We start from the raw sequence: 22,384 nt of genomic DNA, 5'->3' as shown, positions 1-22,384 counted from the left end.
AATTCGTTAACAACTGAAACAAAAAATTGAATGAAAAGGAGCTTATTAAATTTTTAAATAAAAAAGATTGGTTAGCATTGATGAAGAGCAATTATTCTGAATAGAGTTTTACTCTTACAAGAAAATATCTATAATTTGATGTTTCGTATTTAGTGATTTCAATAAAACTGTTTTTATTGAATGTCAAACACTGATTCCCTTCCAGTTAAAGTTATTCAGTTGTCACCCTATTAAATATTAAAATATACTTTAACTAACCAGCACTGCATTCCAAATTATCTCTTTTCCTTCAATTCCACATCAATCTCAAATGCCAAAATAATGACCATCTTTGTTGGGAGAAAAGGGGGAGCACGTCTCCATTTCCTATTTCCCTTTCTTTTTTCTCTTCACGTATTTATTTATCTATGGGCTTATGGCGTCAGTCAGGCGGACAAGAGCTAAAGCTATGACGAGGATTTAGATTCAATGTGACTTTTTCCCGGAGTTTTGACCTATTGACCTAAATTCATCAATCGCTTTGCAAAACGTGCACTCTCCATAGCAACGGTCAGAAGAGCCAATCTTAGAATGTGCTACAAAGCGACAATTATCAACACTCTACGCTGTCATGTCATTCTAGACAACATCCTTTCCCGCAGTCTGTCATGATGTTTCAGACTTTTTCTAACAACAATTTAGCAGCGTCAGAGATTATCAAAATTTTTGTGAACATTGAACAAATTTAACTTTGGCACGGTAAACATTTGTGCGTAGACACAATTAAAAAAAAACGTTCCGATGCCCTACTTTTATTATTATTATTTACTACGTTTATTTGAACGTGAAAATAAGAGAAAAAATAGGAAAAAATAACACTTTTGAGTATTTTTCAAGCCTTACGTCATAGAAAATTCAGATTTTGTTGCGTTTACCTTGCGGAGCAGAGTGTCAAATTTTTTTATATTTATTACATAGTCTTCTAAAAAATCAGCTACATGTGCCCGTAAGAAAATTATTGCTTCCATTGAAGCATGTTCCAATGAGGCATTCTATAACAACCGTGAAGCGACCATTTTTACTGACAATTTATATCACAGGCTAACCAGCTAAGTAAAATCAGATATTAGTCCTACTCATTTTCGGATAACCCCAAATGATGAATTTGTCCATAAATGTTGATGTACATAGTTATACTGAAAAAAAAATGAATCAAATCAATGTATTCTTGAGCAACAGATTCATATGTCAAAAAAGATTTTACAAGTTTCTGTATCAAAATGATAGTCCATTCGACGTTAACCGTTATCTGTTTTAGATTGGTTAATGATTTACCCCCTGGTCTTACTGACCTCTCAATCATCCCGGTTTTGAAACTACCACAACACGGTACCTTTAAACACATCAACCTAAAAAAGTAGCTCTACTGAAATTCTATTTACAATTTTATTCATGATATTTTTTTGAATTATGATTAATTCGAATATTTAAATGTTCGAAGTGAGTATCTACAACTAGTGTTTTTCCACAATTTTTGAACATATTTGTCGCCAACCACCTGCGAACATCTTCGCTTTCATTTTCTGGATTATCTTGCTACTTAATCTGTTTTCTCTGCCATGCAGATGCGAACTCTTAAAGACTTAAAAAACAAAAGAGGAGATTAGGCAACACAAAACCGAACCTGGTCATTTATTTTTTTTTGTCCTTCGCATTTTTGGTCCTCTACCCTTATGTTAATCGAATTCAGCCCTTCTTCTTCTTTCATTCATTTTGTGCTCTTCTTCGGGAGACCGGACTCAGACACCCATTCATTTGTGTTTGCTCCATTTGCAGTCCACCAGTCATTTTCCCCATCATTCATCATGATGCACATTCATCGAAACGACCTTCTGACGATTGAAAGTACTTCCGCATCAAAACCGAGTCTTTTATCATCGTTCTGGAGCATCAATGTTCAAGTTCAGGTAAGGCAATTCGAGATTGATCTGGTGCGGTGATTTTCTTTTTGCATAGCGTTATTCAGCAAGAAAGAAGTTTGAAAGGGCGCGCGACTCAGTATGTTTTACGCAGACATACATCGATTTTTGGGTAGGAAAACAAGCATCGGTGGTTCAGTGGTAGAATGCTCGCCTGCCACGCGGGCGGCCCGGGTTCGATTCCCGGTCGATGCAATTCTTTTTGTTGTAATTCTTCAATTTATTTTTGAAATTTCAGCTGGTCAAAATGTTATGAAGTGTTTAAAACTGTCCAGCATTGAGTTGTTCCTGCAGGCAATACCATTAAAAGTTGAATGAATAGCAATTTTTAAATTTATGTTTTATTCAGAACAACGAACGTCTTGACCTTGACCCAAAAACATGCTCACAGTTCTCGCTACCAGAAGTTGCACAAAATGAGGGAGATACCTTCAATGTACAGCGGCCAACTCGTAGTTTGTCGGGTAAGTAACTCATATAATGTTTCAAATGCATGTTTTCATTTAACACTTGATAACTTTTCAGTTACCGAGCTTTCTACAAAATTCGAAGCACCGTCCTTGTCTGCAGAAGTTCCAGCCAATTTCATGGCAGACCAGGGTAAATCACAACCGCCTCCTTCAGCAAAAGAGACTGCCTCATGCCGAGTAGCCGATTGGCTCATTAATCTCGACATTAATAAATAATAAAGCAACTTTATCCACATTAAAAACATTTCTATTACTTTATGAATGCCAACAAAAAAGACGTTTTGCTGTATCTAAAATCGCCCAGTTAACATAATACTTCAATTAATTTTGTTCTACAACTTTTTTTCTGTTTCCTACGGGAAAAATTAATTGAGTGTCGTAAATAAACTCATATCTGTTCGAAACTTTACTGGCTGGTTTTCAAACGCCTGATTTTAACTGAATAATTTAATCACAAAATAAAAGCAGACGACCAGAGTAGAATTTGTGAAATTAAGAAACAAAAGAAACAACAAAATACATGTGGTGTTTCAACGAAAGACGTATTAAGAGATTGGAATGATTGTAAAAAATAGTATACAAAAGAAAACAAATGGAAAATCGGAAAATCAGTGACCAGTGAAAGTGTGTGACATGACTAGTTCTATCAAAAGCGGGTAAGATATGCAAATGGGAATGTACTTATATGTTCAATTATATACATGTTTCTAGAAAACTCGAATTGTATTCCTCATCACAAACATGAGATCGTCGTCAATTACATTGATGGCGGTGAAAGAGAAGAAAATGGCAAAAGCAGAAGAAAGGTGCCACAAATCGTGGTTATCGTAAAAGTTCAAAAATATGCATGGTTTGTTGAGTTCTCGGGATATTGCTGGCATTTTCTGAAATTAAGAATTTTTAAAAGACACTTGAAATAAAAGCGCGAGGATGCCTATTTCATATGATGGGAAGAAAATAAGGAAAATCATATGCATACTGTTTGAATAGAAAAATAACTAAATAGATTTTAAACTTTCATTTCTAATTTTTCTAATACTTGATGTAATTTCTAATAAAGCAATATTCTTGTGAAAATGTTGTAAATTTCCACATGTATCATGAAAACTGCTAAACTTTTATAAAGGGCGAAAAATCGGTTCTCACGTGTATATTTTTACGTCCGGGTTGTTTTTTTTTTCACATAAAATGCTTGTCTTTTTACATTTCGAGCATTTTAACAAATTGATTTTCATTAAATTATATTGGTATGAAATACTTACGCTCCAATCAGATACACGTTGGTTGAATAAAATTCCGGCACAAGTCCAGGAAATGACAGCAGCAAAAAGAAGAGCGATGGCTCTTTTTGGAATTTTCTCTCGGTAGATCATCTGAAAATATTATTCCATGTTTTAAACATTTTATTATGACATTCAATCCTCACCTTCATTAGAATGTAGTAAATTATGTAGATAAACAAATTCCCGATGAATGGAATTAGAAGAAACGAGAGAAAATCTTTTGGGTGGGCTTCAAGTCCATAAACCACTCTAAAAATGAATTGTTCAAGTTATTATCGGAAAACAAAATCTTACACTGCAGTGTTTGCTATATTGAGAAGAAGAATAACAAAGAACCGAGCCTTGTAAGCTGGAACTACACACGACAAATGTCTTGATGATACCCAAGAAAGCCTTATGGAGTTTCGCAGCTCTCGTAAATTTAATGTCCAGATTCCTTTGAAATAGAACTCGAGGCTGACAAGAAGCATACTGGCGATGTAGATAATTGAAAACAAAGCCCAGAAAATCATATTGTGCACGTACTGAAAATTTTGTCTAGGTGAAAAAAAAATCAATACATATTCATAATTAACTCACCACTCCTGCAATCGCTGCCATCAAAAACACCCCGAGAAAACCAAATGCGTGATAGGCACTGACCACCATGTCCGGATGACGTAATGACCAGATTTTCAATTTTCCAAGCATTCCAATAACGTACATAAGTGCTGTGTCTGAAAATTTAAGTCTAAGAAGAACACTTATTTTTTTAACTAACCGAACTGATAGTTGATATTATTTGGACAAACATGATAAGTAGCAGAAGAGATTCCCTCCATGATAACTGCAAGACCGATTGCTGTCATTAATCCACTGTGTTGGGGAAGACCATATCTCTGAATGAGAGCATTATAGGTTTTTGTTTTCAGTATCATCACTTCCAGGAACATAAAATTTTAAAAACAAATTCCCATACCTCCGCCAATGTAGGCTGAACTGCAAACAAACGCCTGAAGCTTCTTTCTCGACAATAGTTCATAACGATTATAAGGGTACCGAAGTACACATATCCACCGTTGCTAAAAATTTATAAATTCCCACTGGCTCACTGATTGCACCTAGTTCCTACCTGACAACGTTGTTAAAAGCAACAAAATACCAAAGTGGCCGGGCACATTGGAAGTTAAATGTGCATTCATCCAAATCACCAGATTGTCGTAAGCTTCCAGCTTTGCTGATGATCAGTTGAAGCACCGTAATGTTGTAAAAAATACCAATAATTGCTAATGCTCTGAAATGGAAGACATTTTGAGTTTCATAAAACACGAACTAACATTTTGTATACGTCATATTTCAATTCCCTCTCTTCGTATGGTGTCATGGAAAGATCTGCAACAGTGAGGCTAGCCTGCAAATTTCAGAAATATACAAGGAGAATCGTTTGTTGTTGTTGTTGTTGATGAGACCTACTTTTGCTCTAACAACCATCATATCCTGGCAATCAGTGAGCAAGTCATAATCTTTCAAATCATCGTCTTCTGACATTCGCTGAAAATCGTAAAAGTCTCGAATTCGCTGTTCCTGGGCGTCTGAAAAAAAGGTTAATGTTCAATGATTTGCAATAGATCATCAGCACAGTTCTGAAAAACGTTAAAACAAATCTGATTTTCGAAAAAAAGTTTGAAAAAAAGTTAAGTTTTTCAACTAAAAACACAATTAAAAAAAAAAAAAAAAACTCACTATCTTCCAAATGTGTATACGCTCTTGAGACAAATCTTCTTTCCCAAATCCCATCAAAGTAATGATACACAAAGACTACAATGGTCACTAACAGAAGAATGCATGCCCAGAAAACAATTGGAATTGTGTAGTCAAATACTGGAATAGCATTTGTATTTTTTGAAAAATTTTAGTCGGAAGATTTAGAATTCCTTACTTTTCATTGATGATTCAATTGTGACGTTGAATGATTTCATACGAAGAGGAAACTTCGTAGGCTCTGCAACTTTATCGTTTGCTTTGAACAAATATTTCTCGAAAACTCACTGTTCGGCTTGATGCTTAAGATTTCTGAACAGAGATCGTCGTTGGTGTTAACCACAAAAACAACGTAAAAGCTTGACATGCGAGATTTCTGAAAGAGCATTCATAATTGTTTGCACAATTTTTTAAAAACTTACTTCGACGGGAATTGTTGCAGACGTGGTCATAGTTTGATGGAGACCCATTGAGTTCACATTATCCGGAAGATCAAAGACTGGACACTGAAATAAGCTGTGGTTAAATGGAATGTGACCAAAAAAAAACAAACCCCAATTTTTTGAACTGAAACTGTCATGCAAATCGTGGAATTAGAATCTAAATGAACCGCTACAGAATCTACATCTCCTGGAATATCATATCGTAGATATACTGGTTCGGATGCACTCGCGGTAACTAGTCGTTGAGAATTGTTGCTGCAAAAATACAATAAATTATCGTTCACCTTATATCAATAATAGCCTACTATAAATAAAAATTTTGCACAAGTTCTGCACGGAAATTGTAATGCACTGGACGTGAACTTGTGACTTCAACCGTGAATGCTTCGCCTTCCTTATATTCAGTGAATGGGCACAATGTACGTGCAACTTGACTGTATTCGTAGTTATCAACAATTAGGGGAACCTGAGTTTTACCATTTTTAGTTTCTAATAACGCATGAAACTTAAGTTAGGTACCATAAAAACTTTTTTACTAAAACCTTTTTTTTGTTATACAATTTTTTCATGAAAGCTTTCAGTTTTTTGCAACGTTTTTTGAAAATTTTACCTGCAAGCTGAGAATTGCCAACTTCTCCCGGAAAACCGCTAATAACGGGTTGTGCTCCGTGCTCTCATTGCAACTCATAATTATTCGTGCTACAGAGTACTGAAAGAACACTCTTTGAACTAAACCAATTTCTAATAACCAAAAACTCACTTGCTCTTTCACTTGAAACCGAAAAACAGTTAGTGACATATTGTGTCCAGTTTCTTTTTCGTACACCACATCCCATTTCGCTGGTATTACTTGTGGCGATTGATTTCTCACCGAATCCAAAAAAATCAATATGAAAATCGCCTGTGAGGTCCTCATAGCGCCTGAAATTGACTTAATATTTCGACTAATTTCGTAAATATAACTGGAAGTCTGAGAAACTGCAAAAATTTCAAGACAAAAAGCACATAAATCTAGTTTTTCTGTGTTTTTCCAAGAAAAATCCGATAATCCACAGCTCGCGTAAATCGACAAGAGTAGTGCAGTAGAGCGCACTCGCTGGGTTCCCTCGTGTACAGGCAAGTGGCAGATGTTATGTGAACGATGATGTGGACGACAGAGAAATGGACAACAGTTATGGAAAACCGAAATTGACAAAGAGAAAGAGGATGTTGAAAATACAATTTAAATTGAAAAACAAAAAGTACACAGTGTACCTGAAAGTGAAAGTCTGATAAAACACGACCAGAGACTATTTTGCAAAAAATTATGAAATAAATGAGTTGATTGAAACTTGAAACTTGTGAATTACGTCACTATGAATGAAATATGAACTCAGTAAAAGGTAATTTGTTTTGTTCTACTTTTAAAAAAATGAATAAATACTTGTTTTTATTTCAATTCTCTAGAACTCCAATACATTAAAAATTTTTTTTTTGCTGAAATGACGTCAGAAATGACGTCTAAAACTGTTATATAACATTATACATTAACAATTAATCCCTAACTTTTGGTAAATTTTATTCAAAATTTCTTTTGGGAAATCACAGGCTCATACGATGCACTAAAACTGTTTCAAAAATTTGAACAGTACTGAAAATGAATCATGTGGTCTTAATATTTACCTGTACGGTGCAGATCTTTGCTGATGACAACGCGTGAGGAACAATGATGAAACATAACTTTCACACGTAGCACACATGGCAACCGGTTTTGTTCAAAAAAAACCTTTCCGAACGATCATTAACACTTATCAAGTATGTTTAATGAAAACATTTAAACTTTGCCATTTAAATAATCTTAAAAATGTTCCCCAATTAGATTTGAATTAATCTTTGAAAACTGATAGGAAAAACTTGTCTGATACCAGTTTTTTTTTGTTTATTAGACTCAGTAATATACTAGTACAGTACTTTTGGAAAACTATTGACTTTTCATTGAAATGTGCTCTCCTGTTTGCTTTTCCAAGCTATCAACTTCCCTTGATTTTCTCCATAGATCACGATAATCTTCAAATTTACTGCAGCATTGTATCATAACAGCTAAACTGTGAATATGAATATTGCTGATTAAGTTCTGCACAATTAAAAGAGATATTTTCATGTATCAATTTTCAACAGATGGAAACTTGATCGAAATTTTGAAATTGCAAGAACAGTTTTTTTGGCGTCTGTGGTGTTGAATGTTGTGAGTGTTTCAAAATTGTGTCAAAAATATTTGAAATACTTTTTGAAACGTTATCTGACAAATGAGTTTGTCAAAGCGTCCCAAAATTATTCGCACTATTCTTAGAGCCCAGGAGAGTGATCCTCTCATGTTTTCCTCCCACGTTCTCCTTCACTTATCACTTTTAACCAGACACTCCCTACTACACTTCACACTTCCTTCTCATATTTCTTCAAGGATTCAAACACACAAGTCTGACCACCAAGATTTTATTAGCACACACGTTGTTGACATTTAAATTTCCGGGACCCATCGAAGGAAGAATAAAATGGTAAAAAAGTATTTTACAAACTACAGAATATTGATGTTGGCATATTTTTTTTTGGGGAGGGGGGTTGTTCGGTTTGATGACGTCGATTTGGATGATGTTGAGCAGGATTGAAGTGATGGATTTAGGAGTTTACTCCTCCTCCTCCTCCTCTCCTTCCTCTTCCTCTGCAAGTTTTCAGTTATCGAGAAAATCTAAATCATTTTTGACAAACCGGCTTCTGGCTCAGCCTCGGCTTCCTCTGCAACTGGCTCAGCTTCTGGAGCAACGGCAGCTGGAGCGGAGTCTTCGGCCTTGGCATCCTTGTTCTTCTTGGACCAATCTGGCTTGTCGTCCTTCTTCTTCTGAAATTGAAATATTTGTTTATCAAAATTCTCGAACATTGCAGATAAAACTTACAACATTGACGATGGCCTCCATAACGTCCTTCTTGACAATCTTGAGGTTGGCACGGAAGTCTTCCTTGGTTCCGGCCTTGCTCTCACCGCTCTTCTTGAACTTGTTGTCGTACTTCGACACCTTCTTGAGTGAAGGCTTGACGCTGAAAAATAAAAAGTAAAATCAATACTTTGGATGATTTTACATATATGGGAAATTCATCAAAAACTGATAAAAACTCACAACTTTCCACGAAGATCGTTGACCTCAATAGTGAGGGAGTTGATCTCAGCCTCAGTCTGGGAGACGACGTAGTTGATGTCGTACTTCTCCTCCTCGAGCTGGGTAAGACGAGCCCAGAGGTCATTGTAGATCTTCTCGAGTTGTCCCTTATCATCAATGGAGTCAACATTTGGAAGTGAGATGGTTCTGTCAGCAAGAGCCTTTTGTCTTTCTTGCTCCTTAAGCAATTGTTGTCTCTTAAGATCCTCGGCGGCCTTGACCATCAAAAGCTTCTGAAATCAAAAATAAGTTAAACATTTAAGTGTTCCAAAAACACAACTTACACGAAGCTTCTTCTTACGCTCTGGTGTCAAGAATCCCTTCTTGGCCTTCTTCTTGTTTCCGGCCTCTTCGAGACGCTTGCGCACCTCGGCCTTCTTGGCCTCGCGCTCGGCAGCTTTGCGCTGGGCGTCCTCTCCGGCTTCTTCACTCATCTGAAATTTTAGTTTGGGGTACAAGTATCACAAAACAGAAGATTAAATTCACAAAATGAATAATTTTTGAATGAGCATAAAACAAATTAGCGGCGAGCCTGATCATGCATCCGAAGGCCTTGTGAATTGAAATCTGAAGTATCCTGCCAATAGATGTCGCAACTCGTGAGAGGTACCTAGAGTTGGCAACAGCCGCCCCACAAACCGCCCGCCCTCCAATTCTGTATCTTTGGGTCTCTCGGACAATGCCATACAGACAGATGCTCTTTCCAACACGTCTCCCGCTTGTTGTAATGATTCTTGCCTACCAATTGCGTTGGCCGAGATTGATTGAAGACAAGCGAGAGATAGGGATAGAGCTGTGGCAACTTCAGTGGAAAAAACCAACGGAACGCGGCAAGAAGATATTGGTTTCAGATGGGGCAGTGGGTCAAGTTATGAGCTATTCGGTGAATGGGGCTCCGAACAATTTATGAAGCTAGTCTGTAGTTTTTCTGTATTTTCAAAAAGAAGATATGTGATCAAAAATCAAAATCGTACTACTAAAAATACCTAAACAATTTTTAAAATAACATACTGATTTTTCAACGGTGTCACTGAGTTCATCAATTCGATTGCTTTTTTGTAGTTGTGACATGGCTCGCTAGTGAGATCTGTAAATATTTGTTGGATAAATTGTTTCAAAAGTGAATTGGAACATGACATTTTTCATCAGAATCAAGAATAATTTTATTTATTTTTTCACAGTGTTTTGTTTTCAACCATTTCTCTTTCAGTTCCATAATTTCATGCTGTCACGTAGGATTTGAGTAGGTCAGAAAACAAAAAAACCTAAAAAAAAATTGACAAGCTGACAAGTGTGACGTGTGGAAAAATACAATAAAAATAGTCACGGTGGCCGGTGAGACTCTCTTGAAATTCAATATGTTAGGGACCATGAGTTGAAAGTGTTGCGAGGTGTGGGCAGATGTTTGAGATTTGTGATAAGTGATAAAGAAAAAAGATAGCGGGGATAATGAAATTGGGTATGCAAATCATCATTAGTTATCACAAAAAGTTGAATATTATTACTTTCAAATTGAATTTATCAGTTGTTATCATAAAGTAGTTATTTTTGACAAGACTATAAAATAAGTGAATCTAAATCATTAAAAAAATCACACATTCAAAAATCAGATCACAACGAGAAAAATCTACATTTTCCAACAATGGTAAATAACAACCCGAAACTTGTAAATAAATTCCAATTCCCTGTAACTATTTTCACACCCATTTTAGTTTATGGAGTAGTGATGGATTAAACCGATCTATTGTCCTGTTTATTTTTAACACTTTTTTCCATAAACATTCACATTCTTATCTTGAATTGTTTTCAACTGTGTTATCACGCTTTTCTGCCAATCTCCGAATAGTTTACACTGTTTTCTTCTGATGCGGCAAGCTCTATCTTTCTTTTGATACATTGTTCATTGCAACGAGTATATAGAGAAAGAGAAACATCGGAAGAAGATACAGAAAAATAGCTGATGGAGGCGATGATGATGTTTTGGTTAAAAACGTTGAGCAGTAGTGGGGGCACAAGTGTTACGAAATATTATTATACATGAGCGGTTGTCATATGGGTAAATTAATTGGCACTACCGAACTTTTACAGCTTACAATTTTTTACTTTTAGAAAATTATTTCTTGATTGCTATCAAGGAATAATTTTCATTAGAAGTAGTGTCCTCAGTGAGGTATAACTAATAATGAGCTAAATTGGGTATAAATAAAGTAATATTGGAACTTGATCACATAATCCCTGTTCAGTTGTATGTATTGGAAGTAGGTGTTGGAGCTTGCACAAATTCTCGAAATTATCCTAAAAACTCAAACTTTCCGTAAACAAAATTCACCACAGCTTCGCATTAAAATTTTTTAGAAATTCAAAAATCCTAGGAGTGTTAAATTATGACATTTGGTTATTTTGGACAAGTATAAGTGAGAGAAGGAAAAATGTGCGAGTGCTATTTTACTCATTTCGGATCTTTATTATTATCAAGAGCGCATTTATACGTTCTTGGTTAGTGACAGTATGATTAAAAAAATTTATATCGGTTTGTTGTCAAAACTTCAAAAAAAGTTTGTATAAACAATACGCTCACTCAATACGTATCGACAACTCCTCGTTCAAAAAGTAATATTAATGTACGTTTGATCACTTAAAAGCAGGATATCAAAATATTTTTATTGTTTACAATTTAAGCTGCTTTGTGAAATTTACAAAAGAGATTTATTGCAAAATCTTTAAAACCAGATGAAAATGTTATTGTGAAAAATGGATAGCAAAAGGTTAACAATGTAAGCATGAGATATGAGATTTGATGTAAATTAATATTGATATCAAATTTAAAAAAAAAATAGAGATTCAATTTTGTTAATACCCAAACTGAAATTGTACATTGTCTATGTTTATCGTTTTACCATAATTTTGAGATACTATTTCACTCGTTATAAGTTCCCATCTGCCTCTCACCAATTACAATTCAATGGCAGACAGCGTGCACAATTAGGAGAATTGAACATGACAAACAACAACTGACGTGATCAGTCAGTTGTTAAAAAAGTTAAGGCAGCATGAATTCGGAAGAAGTGAGAAATGAATTAAGATCAAGGATCAGAGATAGGCAATTTCTTCTTCTTCAGCATCTGTGTCAATTTCGTTATCCAAAAGAAGCCCCGTGTCGCAATTGTAGTTTGTTGCACTGCTGCGAAAAACATTTGAGTTGGATGAATAAGATCTGAAACTGAAAATTGCCCAGAGGATAATGGAAATAAACCAGTGAAAAATTCAACACTGTTCTACAAACACGTTTTATATACACAGCAAATACAAACAATCAAGCATCAAAAACTGGTAATATATTAGTACGACTTTTTTTTTCATAAACGTGCTTACAGAAGATTAAATTTCCAATTTATTTCTGGAGTCTTAAAATAATGTCAGTCACTTAAAACAATAAATCGGCTAAAAATAGAGAGATACTAAGACTATAAAAACAAAAAAACAATAAAAACAAGCCGCATTTTTGAAATGACAAACTTTCCAAAATAAAAAGTTTGTTGTGAAAACAGTTAGTATTCTTTTAATATTCGTATTCTCTTGACAGACTTGATTTTGCATCATTTCTTTCAAACGCATTCATAGGTTAAATAGTAGGTTATTTGTAGTATGTTTGATGTCGTATGTATATTTCATGTAGTATATTTGATTATCTATTTTTTCAAAATTCTCTAATCACCTTTAATTTATTAGTTTTGTTTGTTTTATACTTTCCAATGCTGCCCAAGTTATCCAAGAAAAAATTATTTGTTCACAAAACAAACCTAGTAATTGACTTTTGAACTGCTGTACTTGTAGAATCACTGTTGCCGGACATGTCGTTCAGTAAGCAACTTCGCTCCAAACTGCCCATTGATACATATCTGATTATTTAATAGTTGTTATAGCTCTTCACTTTTAAATACTAACTTGTGATTTTCTCCGATGAAATTAGTGTCTCTTGAAATTACTTGCAAAGTGTTGGAAAATCGAATATACCTGAAAATAATAGCTAATCCAATTTTTTTTGCAAACCCTGTTTCCCTTGTTGCATTGTGTTCTTTGCTAAAACAAAACTCGCACCGTTGTTTGATTATGCTACTGATGTCATTCGTAGTTGCCGATTTATCCAATTTTCTTAATACGGGTTGGTGACGAAATTGCTCTTCGTCGTTTTCCACGGCACCCTCCTGCGCATCCACATTGTTTTGTCCTTTAGCTGATGCTAGTGATTTGTTACTTGCATATTGCAAAGCCTGAAAATTGGATTCTCCCAACTCAACTCGCCTCGTTTTTTTTTCTTACCGAAACAAGTTGATTGATGAACGTGGACCTTTCTTTGGCGCCCATTTTGTTTGGTGGCATTTCAACTGGGGGAGTCATATATATATCAGATTTAGGTAGTGAACACTGGTCAGCTGGAAAAATAAAATGTACTTGTCAGACAGAATGGTACTGGGTTTTAACTTTATTTTTAAACAGCAAATCAACATTAATTTACATTATTATAAAGCCCAAAAAAATGTCAAAAGCATGACACAATCCGCTTTTGTATACTGAAAACTGATTGTCTCAATATCCGGCTGGCAAATCATTCAAAATTAATTTCTCTGTTGTGCCTATTTTTTCAACGACTTAAACAAATTTTTATACGTCTTCCAAATAAAAAAAAACATATTGCGCAACTCAAGTTAAAATGCAATTCATTTTCCATTAAATAGCTAATTTTAAAAGTACTCGTATTTTTGTATACCCACAAGGATCATCATTTTGTACTATCGCACGAATTTCAGCCGATTCATTACCGGTACTACTTCCCTCTACATAATCCAGCAATCTCTCCTCATTCTTCTGGGTGGTGCCGGTGGATCTGAGATGAGAAGATTAACAGGAGAAATTTGCAAAGAATTGGACGAAATTCAATCTTCTTCAAGAAATTTGATTCACTTACTTGTAATGATTGTTGGAGGAGAACAAAGGCGATGTTTCGCTGCATGATGTACTTTGTGCTCTTACCATTCTGAAAAAAATATGATAAGCATTTCATTTGCACTTTTAGAACAAATTACGTCATCTTGGTACTATGGTTTATTTTTGTGGAGCTGTTTGCAAAGCCATATGGATCTTTCTTTTTGCAGTTAAACAACTTCCTGAAGTCAACGAATGCTTCCCTGAAAAAAACCCTCAATAAACATTTTGTTACTTGAATTGGGAAAAAATCACCACAACTGAGCCCTCATTTCTTTGTTCAAAGAAAAGTAGATTACTGGATTAATCATGTGTGTGATTGAGTAAAAGTAGCTGTTAAAAATCATAACAGCAATTGACTGGAACCGGCTATAATATGACACATAGTAAGCTGTCATGTATGCATAGAAAATGAGTGCCACGACAGTTATCTGAAACCCATGTGTTGTGGGGGTACTACACAAACTATGGCACCTGGAGCAATATCCGCTGCTGTTGACGGTTCGATCGTCTTGCGGCCATTTCTCTTACATCATTCGTGATAGCTTTACTTCCCATTTTCATAGACATTTCCAGTAACATGGTGCTTGCTCTGAAAAGTGTGAAACTTTTTGAATTGTTTGGGACGTTTTGAAGATTGGAAAGGTTTCATGTATGATTCGGTTTGGGGTAGGATGATGTTGAAAACTTAATTTTATGTCGAAAAGTCACAAGAAAGTTTTAAAAAACAGCGTATTTGATGAGGGATGATTTTCGCGGAGAAAAGAGATGTAATTTAAACTTGTTGTTGAATTTTTTCAGGATATTATGACTTTTTCAGGATATTATGAGTCTACGTCTGTTTATACAGTTTGAAGTACAAAGTCTTGAAAACATGTATACAGGAAGGAATTTCTGTGTATGGCAAATTCTTGATATATTCAACAGTATGTTGTATTATTTTTCAGGTGTTTTAGTCTTCCCTAGAACCGTATCACACAATCATTCTTTCAAATCCATTAACTACAAAATAACTGAGAACGTGAGTTTGACTACAGATAGCAATAAAGCGGCGTGGCCCGAAAAACTCATAATCGAGGAAAGGATGGAGATTGTTGAACTATGAAAGTGCATTTATATTTGGAGAAAATAGATAGTCGCAAGCGGTGAAAATGAAGATCATTCCAGAAAAATCATGCGTTTAGTGGTATTGAAGAAAAAACGACAGTGAAAATGTGAGTTCATGCTTTTAGAGGTATGTGGTGATTATTCAAAAATGGAATTTTATTCTAATCTAGAATCCGTTTTAGTTCACATGCGGGGGGAACTGCCATCGTTATAATTCTGCATTTCTGAACGGATGTGCACTAACACTATTCTAGACGGAGAAGTGAATGTTGAACGCAACCTAAAAAATTTCGATTGTTCGTTCGAGTCGCGTTTTTTGACATTCCTGCAAATAAACTATCGTTTGCTAGTTTCTAAGAGCGACCATTTTGTTGCCCTGACTTTTTGAAGGAACTACTTGTGAAGGAAATTCTACGTGGTTTTATGCCTGTGACTACATCTAATCTTAATATTGTGGACTAATAAAACGTTTTGTTAACTGTAAATATTTCTATTAGAGAACCATAGAAATTCTGAAAATTGAATGGTTAAAGTTTGTTTTTTTTGTCCACGTTAAGACGATATATCTTCAGTATGGAATAAATTCATTTTCCTCAAGTACGTTCTCACATTTAAATATGATTTGACTGCGTTTGAATTTTGAACGCTACCTGCTAGATTAGTTTCATACATTTACTTCCACAAAATCTTTCACAAATTACCGTTTGTTGCCTGCAGATTAACATGTGTCATTGGTCAAATTTGATTTTATCGGCACAATTTCTATTGTGAAAATACGCTCTTAGAAAGCAGATCACAAGTTATTTACTAAAAACTTATCTAGAAATAATACGCCAAATGAAATAAATTTGTTGCAAATCTCATTGAAAAAAGAACATAGTAACTTTTTTCATGATACTTAATGGTTTCAATTAATTTTGCCAAATTTGTGAGTTTTAAAACAAAACAAATATTCTACAAATAATACATTATTTAGCTTTGAAGAAAAATAATACAGTGTTAGAAAAGAAATAGACCACTCCGAACAGTTTCAAGTAAAAAGGTGAGTTCACCCAAAAATAGGTTGAAGAAGAAGAAAAACGTGTGCTCACCTCTGCCACTGTGATCGTTGTTGTTTCAGAAGAGATGATGAAGACGTCGATACACTTTTTGTAGTTCCTTGCCTGAAGAAGAAACAACGCACTGCACTCTATTTCGTGCACATTTATAATGATATATGAATTATTATAATGTGTGGGTTAATGAAATAACACTTGAAATTGTAGTTACTTAAAATTTACATAAAACATAGAATCGGATCAAAAACTTCTTATTGATTGATCAGAAATTTAAAAGTGCAAAAAACACCATGCATATTTAAAAACTGCGCTTTTCAAAACGAAAAACAAAAATTGCGATTAAAAAGTGCGAGAATTTAAAATTGACATAAAGTGAGTTTAGGCAGAATGAGTAAAAAAGAACAGTGTGCAAAAAGAAGAAGCAGCGTTTTGGATAAATAAATTAAGTAGAAACAACTTACTGTCGAAGTGCTATTTTCCTTTTATGACGTCGATACAGTTGTACTAATGTGATAGGGTTACTGAAGGAGAGTATCAATATCGTAAGAATTTCTACTGGTGTGTAGGTTAGTACATACACATTGAAGTTGCCTGAAAAATTGTAAAGCAATAATAGTTTCAATTGGATTATTATTAGTGCAAAGTGAATGTAGTTTTCTCATTTTTTGAAGTCGATATCTTCATTTTATTAACGTTCATACTGTTTGAATAATAAAAACTTGAAAATTTGCACTGAATGCTTCAAACTGTTCTTATAATATTCTACAGTATGGGCGTGAAAAGGCAGCCGACTTTTACCTAGCTTGGCGATTAATTATTTGTTACAACTTATTTTGTCTAGTTTTCATATATAGCCAAACTATCAATGTATTAATCAAAACATATTTGGATAACTTCATAATACTGTTAGTAAAGAAGAACGTATTAATTTATATTTTTTTATTAATGCGTTATTCTATAAGCCGACGGAAATTTATTCTTTAAATGTGAACTCCAACAGATTGTTATGGAAACTATAATGTCTTATCAGCGAAACTTCGAGAGTCCGTTCAAAAACGTTCAGATAAGACATTAGGTTAAAGCTTGCAATAAATTGTAGAAGGGGCAGTCTGTCTTTTAGCGTACCCTGAAGTCAAGCTTTAGTATAACCTACACATTAGATTCAATTAGATTTAAACCGTGTCTGTTCTTTAAAGATTCCTATGACTTACTGTTTTCAGCATATCCAAAGCTGTAGTAGTTCAACGACTCGAGCGGTCGAATCATGCAACAAGCTTGCAGAAAAAATAATGTTACATTCGTGCTGAGAAAAAGAGCCCAACACGAAATGCTAAATGTTTTGATTCTCTGTACTGTCACCAACACATTGTATCTTCCGTACAGAATTATGGCAATCAGACGGTCGAGGCAAATTGCTGACATGTGTCTGAAAATGTTTTGGAAAGTTGTATGTATATGTGTATAGCGTGTGTCTAATTCTCAATAATATGGTGAACGTTTGAAATTCGCCACGTCATCCCCATACTGCTCATCTTTACTCATCTTTACTCATCCGCAACAGTTGGTTGTTAGAGCAAGTTAGCCCCATTTCTCGGGTCATAAATTCCCGTCCCCACATACGTCAGTGTTATCGCCCAAGCAGTCCAGTCAGCGATGTTGAACAGACGGACAGCCATTTCACCAATGTGCATTTGTTTGAGCAAAATTGGAGGATAGAAATGGCACGTGGTTACAAAACCGTGGATGACATCGGCAATCGCCAGGTTGAGCATTAGTATGAAACTGTAATTGATTGAACATTCAAATTTAGTAGGCTAATATTTATTATCAAAAATTTGCTGCTGTTCAATTGTTTCAGCTGCACACATTTTCTTTGCTGGTTCATGCATTTTTCAAAGTTTTAAAGTAAAAATTAAAAGTCTGATAAGTCCACGATTATTTGAGATTTCTAATAAAATAAACTGTTAATACCAATTTAAAAGTTTGTTTAGTGTTATTGTAAAAGCAAAGATCTTTCACGTTAACAAGTGGTATGGTAAGTTTGTGCATAAAAATTCAAAACCACGGAAAAAAGTATATTCAATATTTTTTGATTTAAAATGTTTCAGCTGCACGCTTTCTTTGCAGTAACATAAACATTTCAGCGGTAGTTCAGTAATCAAAAAGTCCTATAAGAGATTTATTATTTGAAATTTTCATCAAACAAAACTGACAATAAGGGACCTACAATTATGTATGTTAAATTTCGTCGTGAAGCGAAAAATTTCCAAAATTCTAAATTTCCATATAAGGTAGAATTCCATACTTCGGGATTCTGTTTAAAGGTGGACTACACACACCCTGTGGGGAAATTGCTTTAAAACATGCCTATGGTGTCACAATGACCGAATATCATGATAAAATTTTTTTAAAAAATTTCCCTGATTTTTTATGATTTTTTGAAAATTGAAAAAATCTCAGTTTTCCCCTAATTCCTATTTTCATTTCCGCCAATTGAACTCGTTCGTTGGAGCGCACTTGCATTCAAAAAAATGAAGAGAATGAGTGAAATAATGAAAATGAATGAAAAAATTAACGAAAATAATGCAAGTGTGCTCCAACGAACGTACCAACCAACGAATTGGCGGAAATTCAAATAGGAATTAGGGGAAAATTGAGATTTTTTCAATTTTCAAAAAATCATATAAAATCAGAGAAATTTTTTAAAATTTTTTTTATCATGATATTCGGTCATTGTGACCCCATAGGCATGTTTTAAAGCAATTTCCCCACAGGGTGTAGTCCACCTTTAATTACACTTCAAAGTTCAAAATGAGCGGGTATCACAATAATCTTTTTTAGTTGTAGGATAGTTGAACAACTCGAGTATTGGTTAATTTTGAGTTTTGATCAAAATTTGAATTTTTACGAATTTGAAATTAGTTTTAAATATTCAAACTTCGTACCCATATAATGTTTGAATACAGTCATTATGAGCACAATTTCAGTTTTTTTAGTGCAATTTTATTCTTCCACTGGTACTAATCCACTTTTAACATTTTTTATAGACGAAATTTAATAATTGAAGTCGTACTAGTACTGCAAAACTTATAGGATATACCCATATACTTAGTATTTATTTGGAGAATACAGAGTTCAGTTGTTTAATCGTTATTTGAAAACAGGCCCTGATTTGTTTCCTCTTCAAACACAAAAGTTACCATAATAACTTTCCCCAAATAGCCTGCTTAAATTTTAGTTCCTAGATTTGTATTAAAAATTTTTGTTATTTTTCTATCAATCACATTCCTCCACTTTCAACTCTCTTCAACCACGTACCCGCGACAAAAAAGTTTTGGAGCATCAATGCTTGCGCATAATCGTTTTGAATAGGAACGCTTGGGTAAACACAATTTGTTGAATGGTTCTTTGGAAGAAAATGGTGAAACATGTAAACTTTGTGGGTCCCTAACGTTCTTAATTAGCGCTTCAAGATGTTCATCTGATTTGCATTGCGTGGGGGGAGTTTGTGGGGAATTCATTCCGCCCTCGTTTCATCATTTTTTTCTATTTTTCAATGTTTGCTGTTCAAAACGATATCCAATTTCATCATCTCAATCTCGCACTTCCACCACTCTTGACATGGCATTTACTGTTGCACTCACAAGTGCTATTACGTCATTCAAAACGTGTGGATTTCAGAATTCAAAACTCACAAGTCTTTTTTTTTGTTGAAAAAAACAACAACTTAATAATTACCTGGCGCGATGCAAGTACTTATTGTTGAGGAGCACTATAATCAAAGCCAAATTTCCAAGAATTGCACATATTCCAAGAGACTCCAACCCACAGAAGATAATCACATCCACAAAACTGACCCGACTCGTTGAGTTTGATGTTGACATCTGAACATGCATGTTTATTTTATAAACATTCTTACAACATCTTAAATTAAAGGAAAACAACTTCCGGCACAAGATGGAATCAAAAACACAGAGTTTTAAACAATAAAAACCATTTCAAAGAATAGAAGTTACTGGTAAGGAAAAAGTGGTGACAGGTGAAAAACGTGGGGTTAGGCGGGCTAAACGGGCACATTCTGACCAAGACCCACTCCTCCTTTTGCATTAAAAATGTGACATATGAAATACGGGTCCTAGAACCCGAGTCATGAAACCAAATGGAGTTGAATTCAAGAGTTTCGCTTGACAATAGTATCGAGTATATTCTGATTCAGACTCTCTAAACAATTTGATATGATACAGTATTGACAAGTGTTTTTTTTGCGGATGTTTCTAATTTCCTGTCTAGAAATTTCCTCGTTGTGGTTCTTAGAGAATGAGAGAGCTATAGAAACACAAGAAATCTTTTTAAAAACAATGAAGATTTATAAATGCAAAAGTGTACAACAGTATTTTGTTGGAAATTGGCATTTCTCCGGAACTCTTTAAATACAAGGTGTCATGTCAATATCATGTCAATTAATCATGAGTTAGAAAATTATCTAGGTTAAAAATGGTGAAAGGATGTGCTGATGATAATATAAACCCTGAATTTTCTAAATTCCAACCAAGACTGTCGTCGAAAAATTTTGATTTTTAGGGGGTTTCGGAGATATTCGAGCAATCGGAAAACAATACATTTTAGCTTATATCTTTAAAAAATTAAAACTGACACCATTGATTTTAACACATGTGAGATGTACTCCAGAAAATTGATTCAATATAATTATGACAAACTGAGATACGCACAACTTCCTTTGAACATATCGTTAAGACTAGATTCTAATAACTGAAAACAAAACTATTTTTCTTCAAACGAGTAGTATTTAATAGCGTACATATTGAACATTTGGATAGGATAGAAAATTTTGAAGACCAACAAGCATAGAAACAGTGGTTAGAAAACTTTAATCGACGATTTCCGACGTTTGCAGGCGCGCAGGTGAAAGAAAATATTGAAGGAATTTCTCGAGTTTTAGTTAACGATTTTGCTTCATTTCAAAGGAGAAACGTGTGATTCAAAACAAACAAGGTTCACAATTTTTGGAAGCATCTTCTATTTTAGGGACTCTTCATCGCAACATCCGTTAGCTAATTTGCTTGCGCTACTTCATTTAATTAGCACACGAAAGAGTTTTTAGAAAAGCGGCTTGAGCTATTAATTTTTAAAAATTTTGCGCTCGCTCTAAGAACCCTATTCACGTGGATGGTTTTGTTTGAAAGGAAAAAAATGTGACGAGCAAAAATATGAGATGCACTGAAAGATGAGCAATAAGAAAGGAGGGATCCTTAGAGGGATCAAAATTGTCCTAGTTTCAATTACATTTTGTTTTATGTTGTGTCCTAATTATTAATACTGCATTGAAGGTAAAGTTTTGTTATAGGAGATTCTGCCTGAATACATTAGAAATAGTCAAACATTTTTGAATATAATAATGGAACTGCAAATTTTCTTTAAATTATTTCAAAAATTTGTGTCAAAGTTTTGGTAACTCGCCAAAACTTCAAAAACATTGCTATTTTTTGAAGAAATTGCTAGCAGGATTGAATTTTTGTTGTACAATGCTCAGATAAAAATAATGAAAACGCAGTTAAAATGTGTAATACATACCTTACTTTTGTAGCAAACTTGCCAATTTGTGAAAGGAGAAAACGGAGAAATTGTCGATTTTTGACTGGTAATAATACATTTTCAGAAACATGTCAAAAAGTTTTACTATCAAATTTGGATTTCAAACATTCACAAAACACCTGCCTTATCTGGATAGCTTGACAACAAGCAGAATTTGAATGTTCTTTTCTTAAAAAAACACTTCGAACAGAGAAAAGTAATATTTCAAGTCTTATTGAACAATCAAACAAAAAGCTTTACGAGAAATCCTCGTTGAACTTGGTCTACAATCTTCCAGAAATGTTTGATATGAAAGGCAAAGGAAGAAAGGGGCGCAAAATGTCGGTCGTTTTTTGGAACGTAATTAGCTAATATTTCTCACCACAGCGCACATTCCACAACAAAAACCGCCAAGAAAAGGGAGGCAATGTCTTTTTTGTCAGACACGCGCAACGTGGCTATAGGGAACGAGCAAAAATTAGGGGCGGAGCTCGGGAGCCCACAAAAATGGGTAATTGCGATGGGTACGGAGGAAAGTAGAAGGAAAAGAAGAAAGAAA

General features: G+C 34.5%; 5 protein-coding genes and 4 non-coding genes across 9 annotated transcripts; 3 read left to right on the top strand and 6 right to left on the bottom strand.

The window, feature by feature from the left end:
* Positions 1 to 1,712: 1,712 nt before the first annotated feature.
* R04E5.7 (uncharacterized protein) lies at positions 1,713 to 2,430 on the top strand (the record flags this gene model as incomplete). Its single annotated transcript, NM_077089.8, has 2 exons — positions 1,713 to 1,946; positions 2,308 to 2,430. The coding sequence occupies 2 exons, from the start codon at positions 1,713 to 1,715 to the stop codon at positions 2,428 to 2,430; spliced, it is 357 nt and encodes a 118-aa protein (NP_509490.2).
* R04E5.17 lies at positions 2,080 to 2,165 on the bottom strand. Its single transcript, NR_071756.1, has one exon. It is a non-coding gene; the product is annotated as an Unclassified non-coding RNA R04E5.17 (non-coding RNA).
* Positions 2,083 to 2,153, top strand: R04E5.t6. The gene has a single exon. It is a non-coding gene; the product is annotated as a tRNA-Gly (tRNA).
* A 434-nt stretch (positions 2,431 to 2,864) lies between the features above and the next one.
* Positions 2,865 to 6,815, bottom strand: chup-1 (Cholesterol uptake protein 1). Its single transcript, NM_077088.8, has 18 exons — positions 6,655 to 6,815; positions 6,505 to 6,603; positions 6,200 to 6,360; positions 6,005 to 6,149; positions 5,874 to 5,957; positions 5,740 to 5,827; positions 5,630 to 5,692; positions 5,434 to 5,571; positions 5,164 to 5,282; positions 5,028 to 5,101; positions 4,823 to 4,984; positions 4,670 to 4,772; positions 4,472 to 4,589; positions 4,291 to 4,427; positions 4,006 to 4,235; positions 3,855 to 3,960; positions 3,691 to 3,801; positions 2,865 to 3,312 (listed from the first exon to the last, which is right to left on the bottom strand). Exons 1-18 carry the CDS (start codon positions 6,808 to 6,810, stop codon positions 3,136 to 3,138), a joined length of 2,271 nt encoding a protein of 756 aa, NP_509489.1. The 5' UTR covers positions 6,811 to 6,815; the 3' UTR covers positions 2,865 to 3,135.
* On the top strand, positions 4,673 to 4,723 carry R04E5.15. Its single transcript, NR_071755.1, has one exon. It is a non-coding gene; the product is annotated as an Unclassified non-coding RNA R04E5.15 (non-coding RNA).
* Positions 6,816 to 8,353: 1,538 nt separating the features above from the next.
* Positions 8,354 to 9,519, bottom strand: unc-27 (Troponin I 2; the record flags this gene model as incomplete). Its single annotated transcript, NM_077087.9, has 5 exons — positions 8,354 to 8,592; positions 8,640 to 8,769; positions 8,825 to 8,966; positions 9,047 to 9,318; positions 9,370 to 9,519. 5 exons carry the CDS (start codon positions 9,517 to 9,519, stop codon positions 8,558 to 8,560), a joined length of 729 nt encoding a protein of 242 aa, NP_509488.2. The 3' UTR covers positions 8,354 to 8,557.
* Positions 9,520 to 9,685: 166 nt separating this feature from the next.
* On the bottom strand, positions 9,686 to 9,801 carry ZK721.6. The gene has a single exon (NR_071754.1). It is a non-coding gene; the product is annotated as an Unclassified non-coding RNA ZK721.6 (non-coding RNA).
* Positions 9,802 to 11,799: 1,998 nt separating this feature from the next.
* Positions 11,800 to 14,441, bottom strand: ZK721.3 (G_PROTEIN_RECEP_F1_2 domain-containing protein). The gene is made up of 9 exons (NM_077086.6): positions 14,324 to 14,441; positions 14,170 to 14,271; positions 14,052 to 14,120; positions 13,858 to 13,970; positions 13,406 to 13,518; positions 13,184 to 13,356; positions 13,031 to 13,099; positions 12,886 to 12,984; positions 11,800 to 12,299 (listed from the first exon to the last, which is right to left on the bottom strand). The coding sequence occupies exons 1-9, from the start codon at positions 14,413 to 14,415 to the stop codon at positions 12,176 to 12,178; spliced, it is 954 nt and encodes a 317-aa protein (NP_509487.2). The 5' UTR covers positions 14,416 to 14,441; the 3' UTR covers positions 11,800 to 12,175.
* Positions 14,442 to 14,533: 92 nt separating this feature from the next.
* Positions 14,534 to 20,117, bottom strand: ZK721.4 (G-protein coupled receptors family 1 profile domain-containing protein; the record flags this gene model as incomplete). Its single annotated transcript, NM_077085.3, has 7 exons — positions 14,534 to 14,660; positions 15,456 to 15,500; positions 16,267 to 16,338; positions 16,695 to 16,824; positions 17,445 to 17,659; positions 17,854 to 18,015; positions 19,972 to 20,117. 7 exons carry the CDS (start codon positions 20,115 to 20,117, stop codon positions 14,534 to 14,536), a joined length of 897 nt encoding a protein of 298 aa, NP_509486.2.
* Between the last annotated feature and the right edge of the window lie 2,267 nt (positions 20,118 to 22,384).

This window comes from Caenorhabditis elegans, chromosome X (genome assembly GCF_000002985.6).
Source record: "Caenorhabditis elegans chromosome X".
Lineage (NCBI taxonomy): Eukaryota > Metazoa > Nematoda > Chromadorea > Rhabditida > Rhabditidae > Caenorhabditis > Caenorhabditis elegans.
The sequence above is the reverse complement of the archived record's forward strand: the minus strand, read 5'-3'. Positions and strand labels throughout refer to the sequence as shown.

What these genes read in the sequence shown, in the direction of transcription:
- ZK721.3 (NM_077086.6), bottom strand. Translation starts at nt 14,415, where the DNA reads ATGATTTTTAACAGCTACTTTTACTCAATCACACACATGATTAATCCA. An exon ending in TCATCAATCAACTTGTTTCG is followed by an intron (nt 13,357 to 13,405) that starts GTAAGAAAAAAA and finishes TCCAATTTTCAG; the next exon opens with GCTTTGCAATATGCAAGTAA. An exon ending in AGTAGCATAATCAAACAACG is followed by an intron (nt 13,100 to 13,183) that starts GTGCGAGTTTTG and finishes TATTATTTTCAG; the next exon opens with GTATATTCGATTTTCCAACA.
- chup-1 (NM_077088.8), bottom strand. Translation starts at nt 6,810, where the DNA reads ATGAGGACCTCACAGGCGATTTTCATATTGATTTTTTTGGATTCGGTG. An exon ending in TGGCAATTCTCAGCTTGCAG is followed by an intron (nt 6,361 to 6,504) that starts GTAAAATTTTCA and finishes GGTAAAACTCAG; the next exon opens with GTTCCCCTAATTGTTGATAA. An exon ending in AACGTGTATCTGATTGGAGC is followed by an intron (nt 3,313 to 3,690) that starts GTAAGTATTTCA and finishes TCTTAATTTCAG; the next exon opens with AAAATGCCAGCAATATCCCG.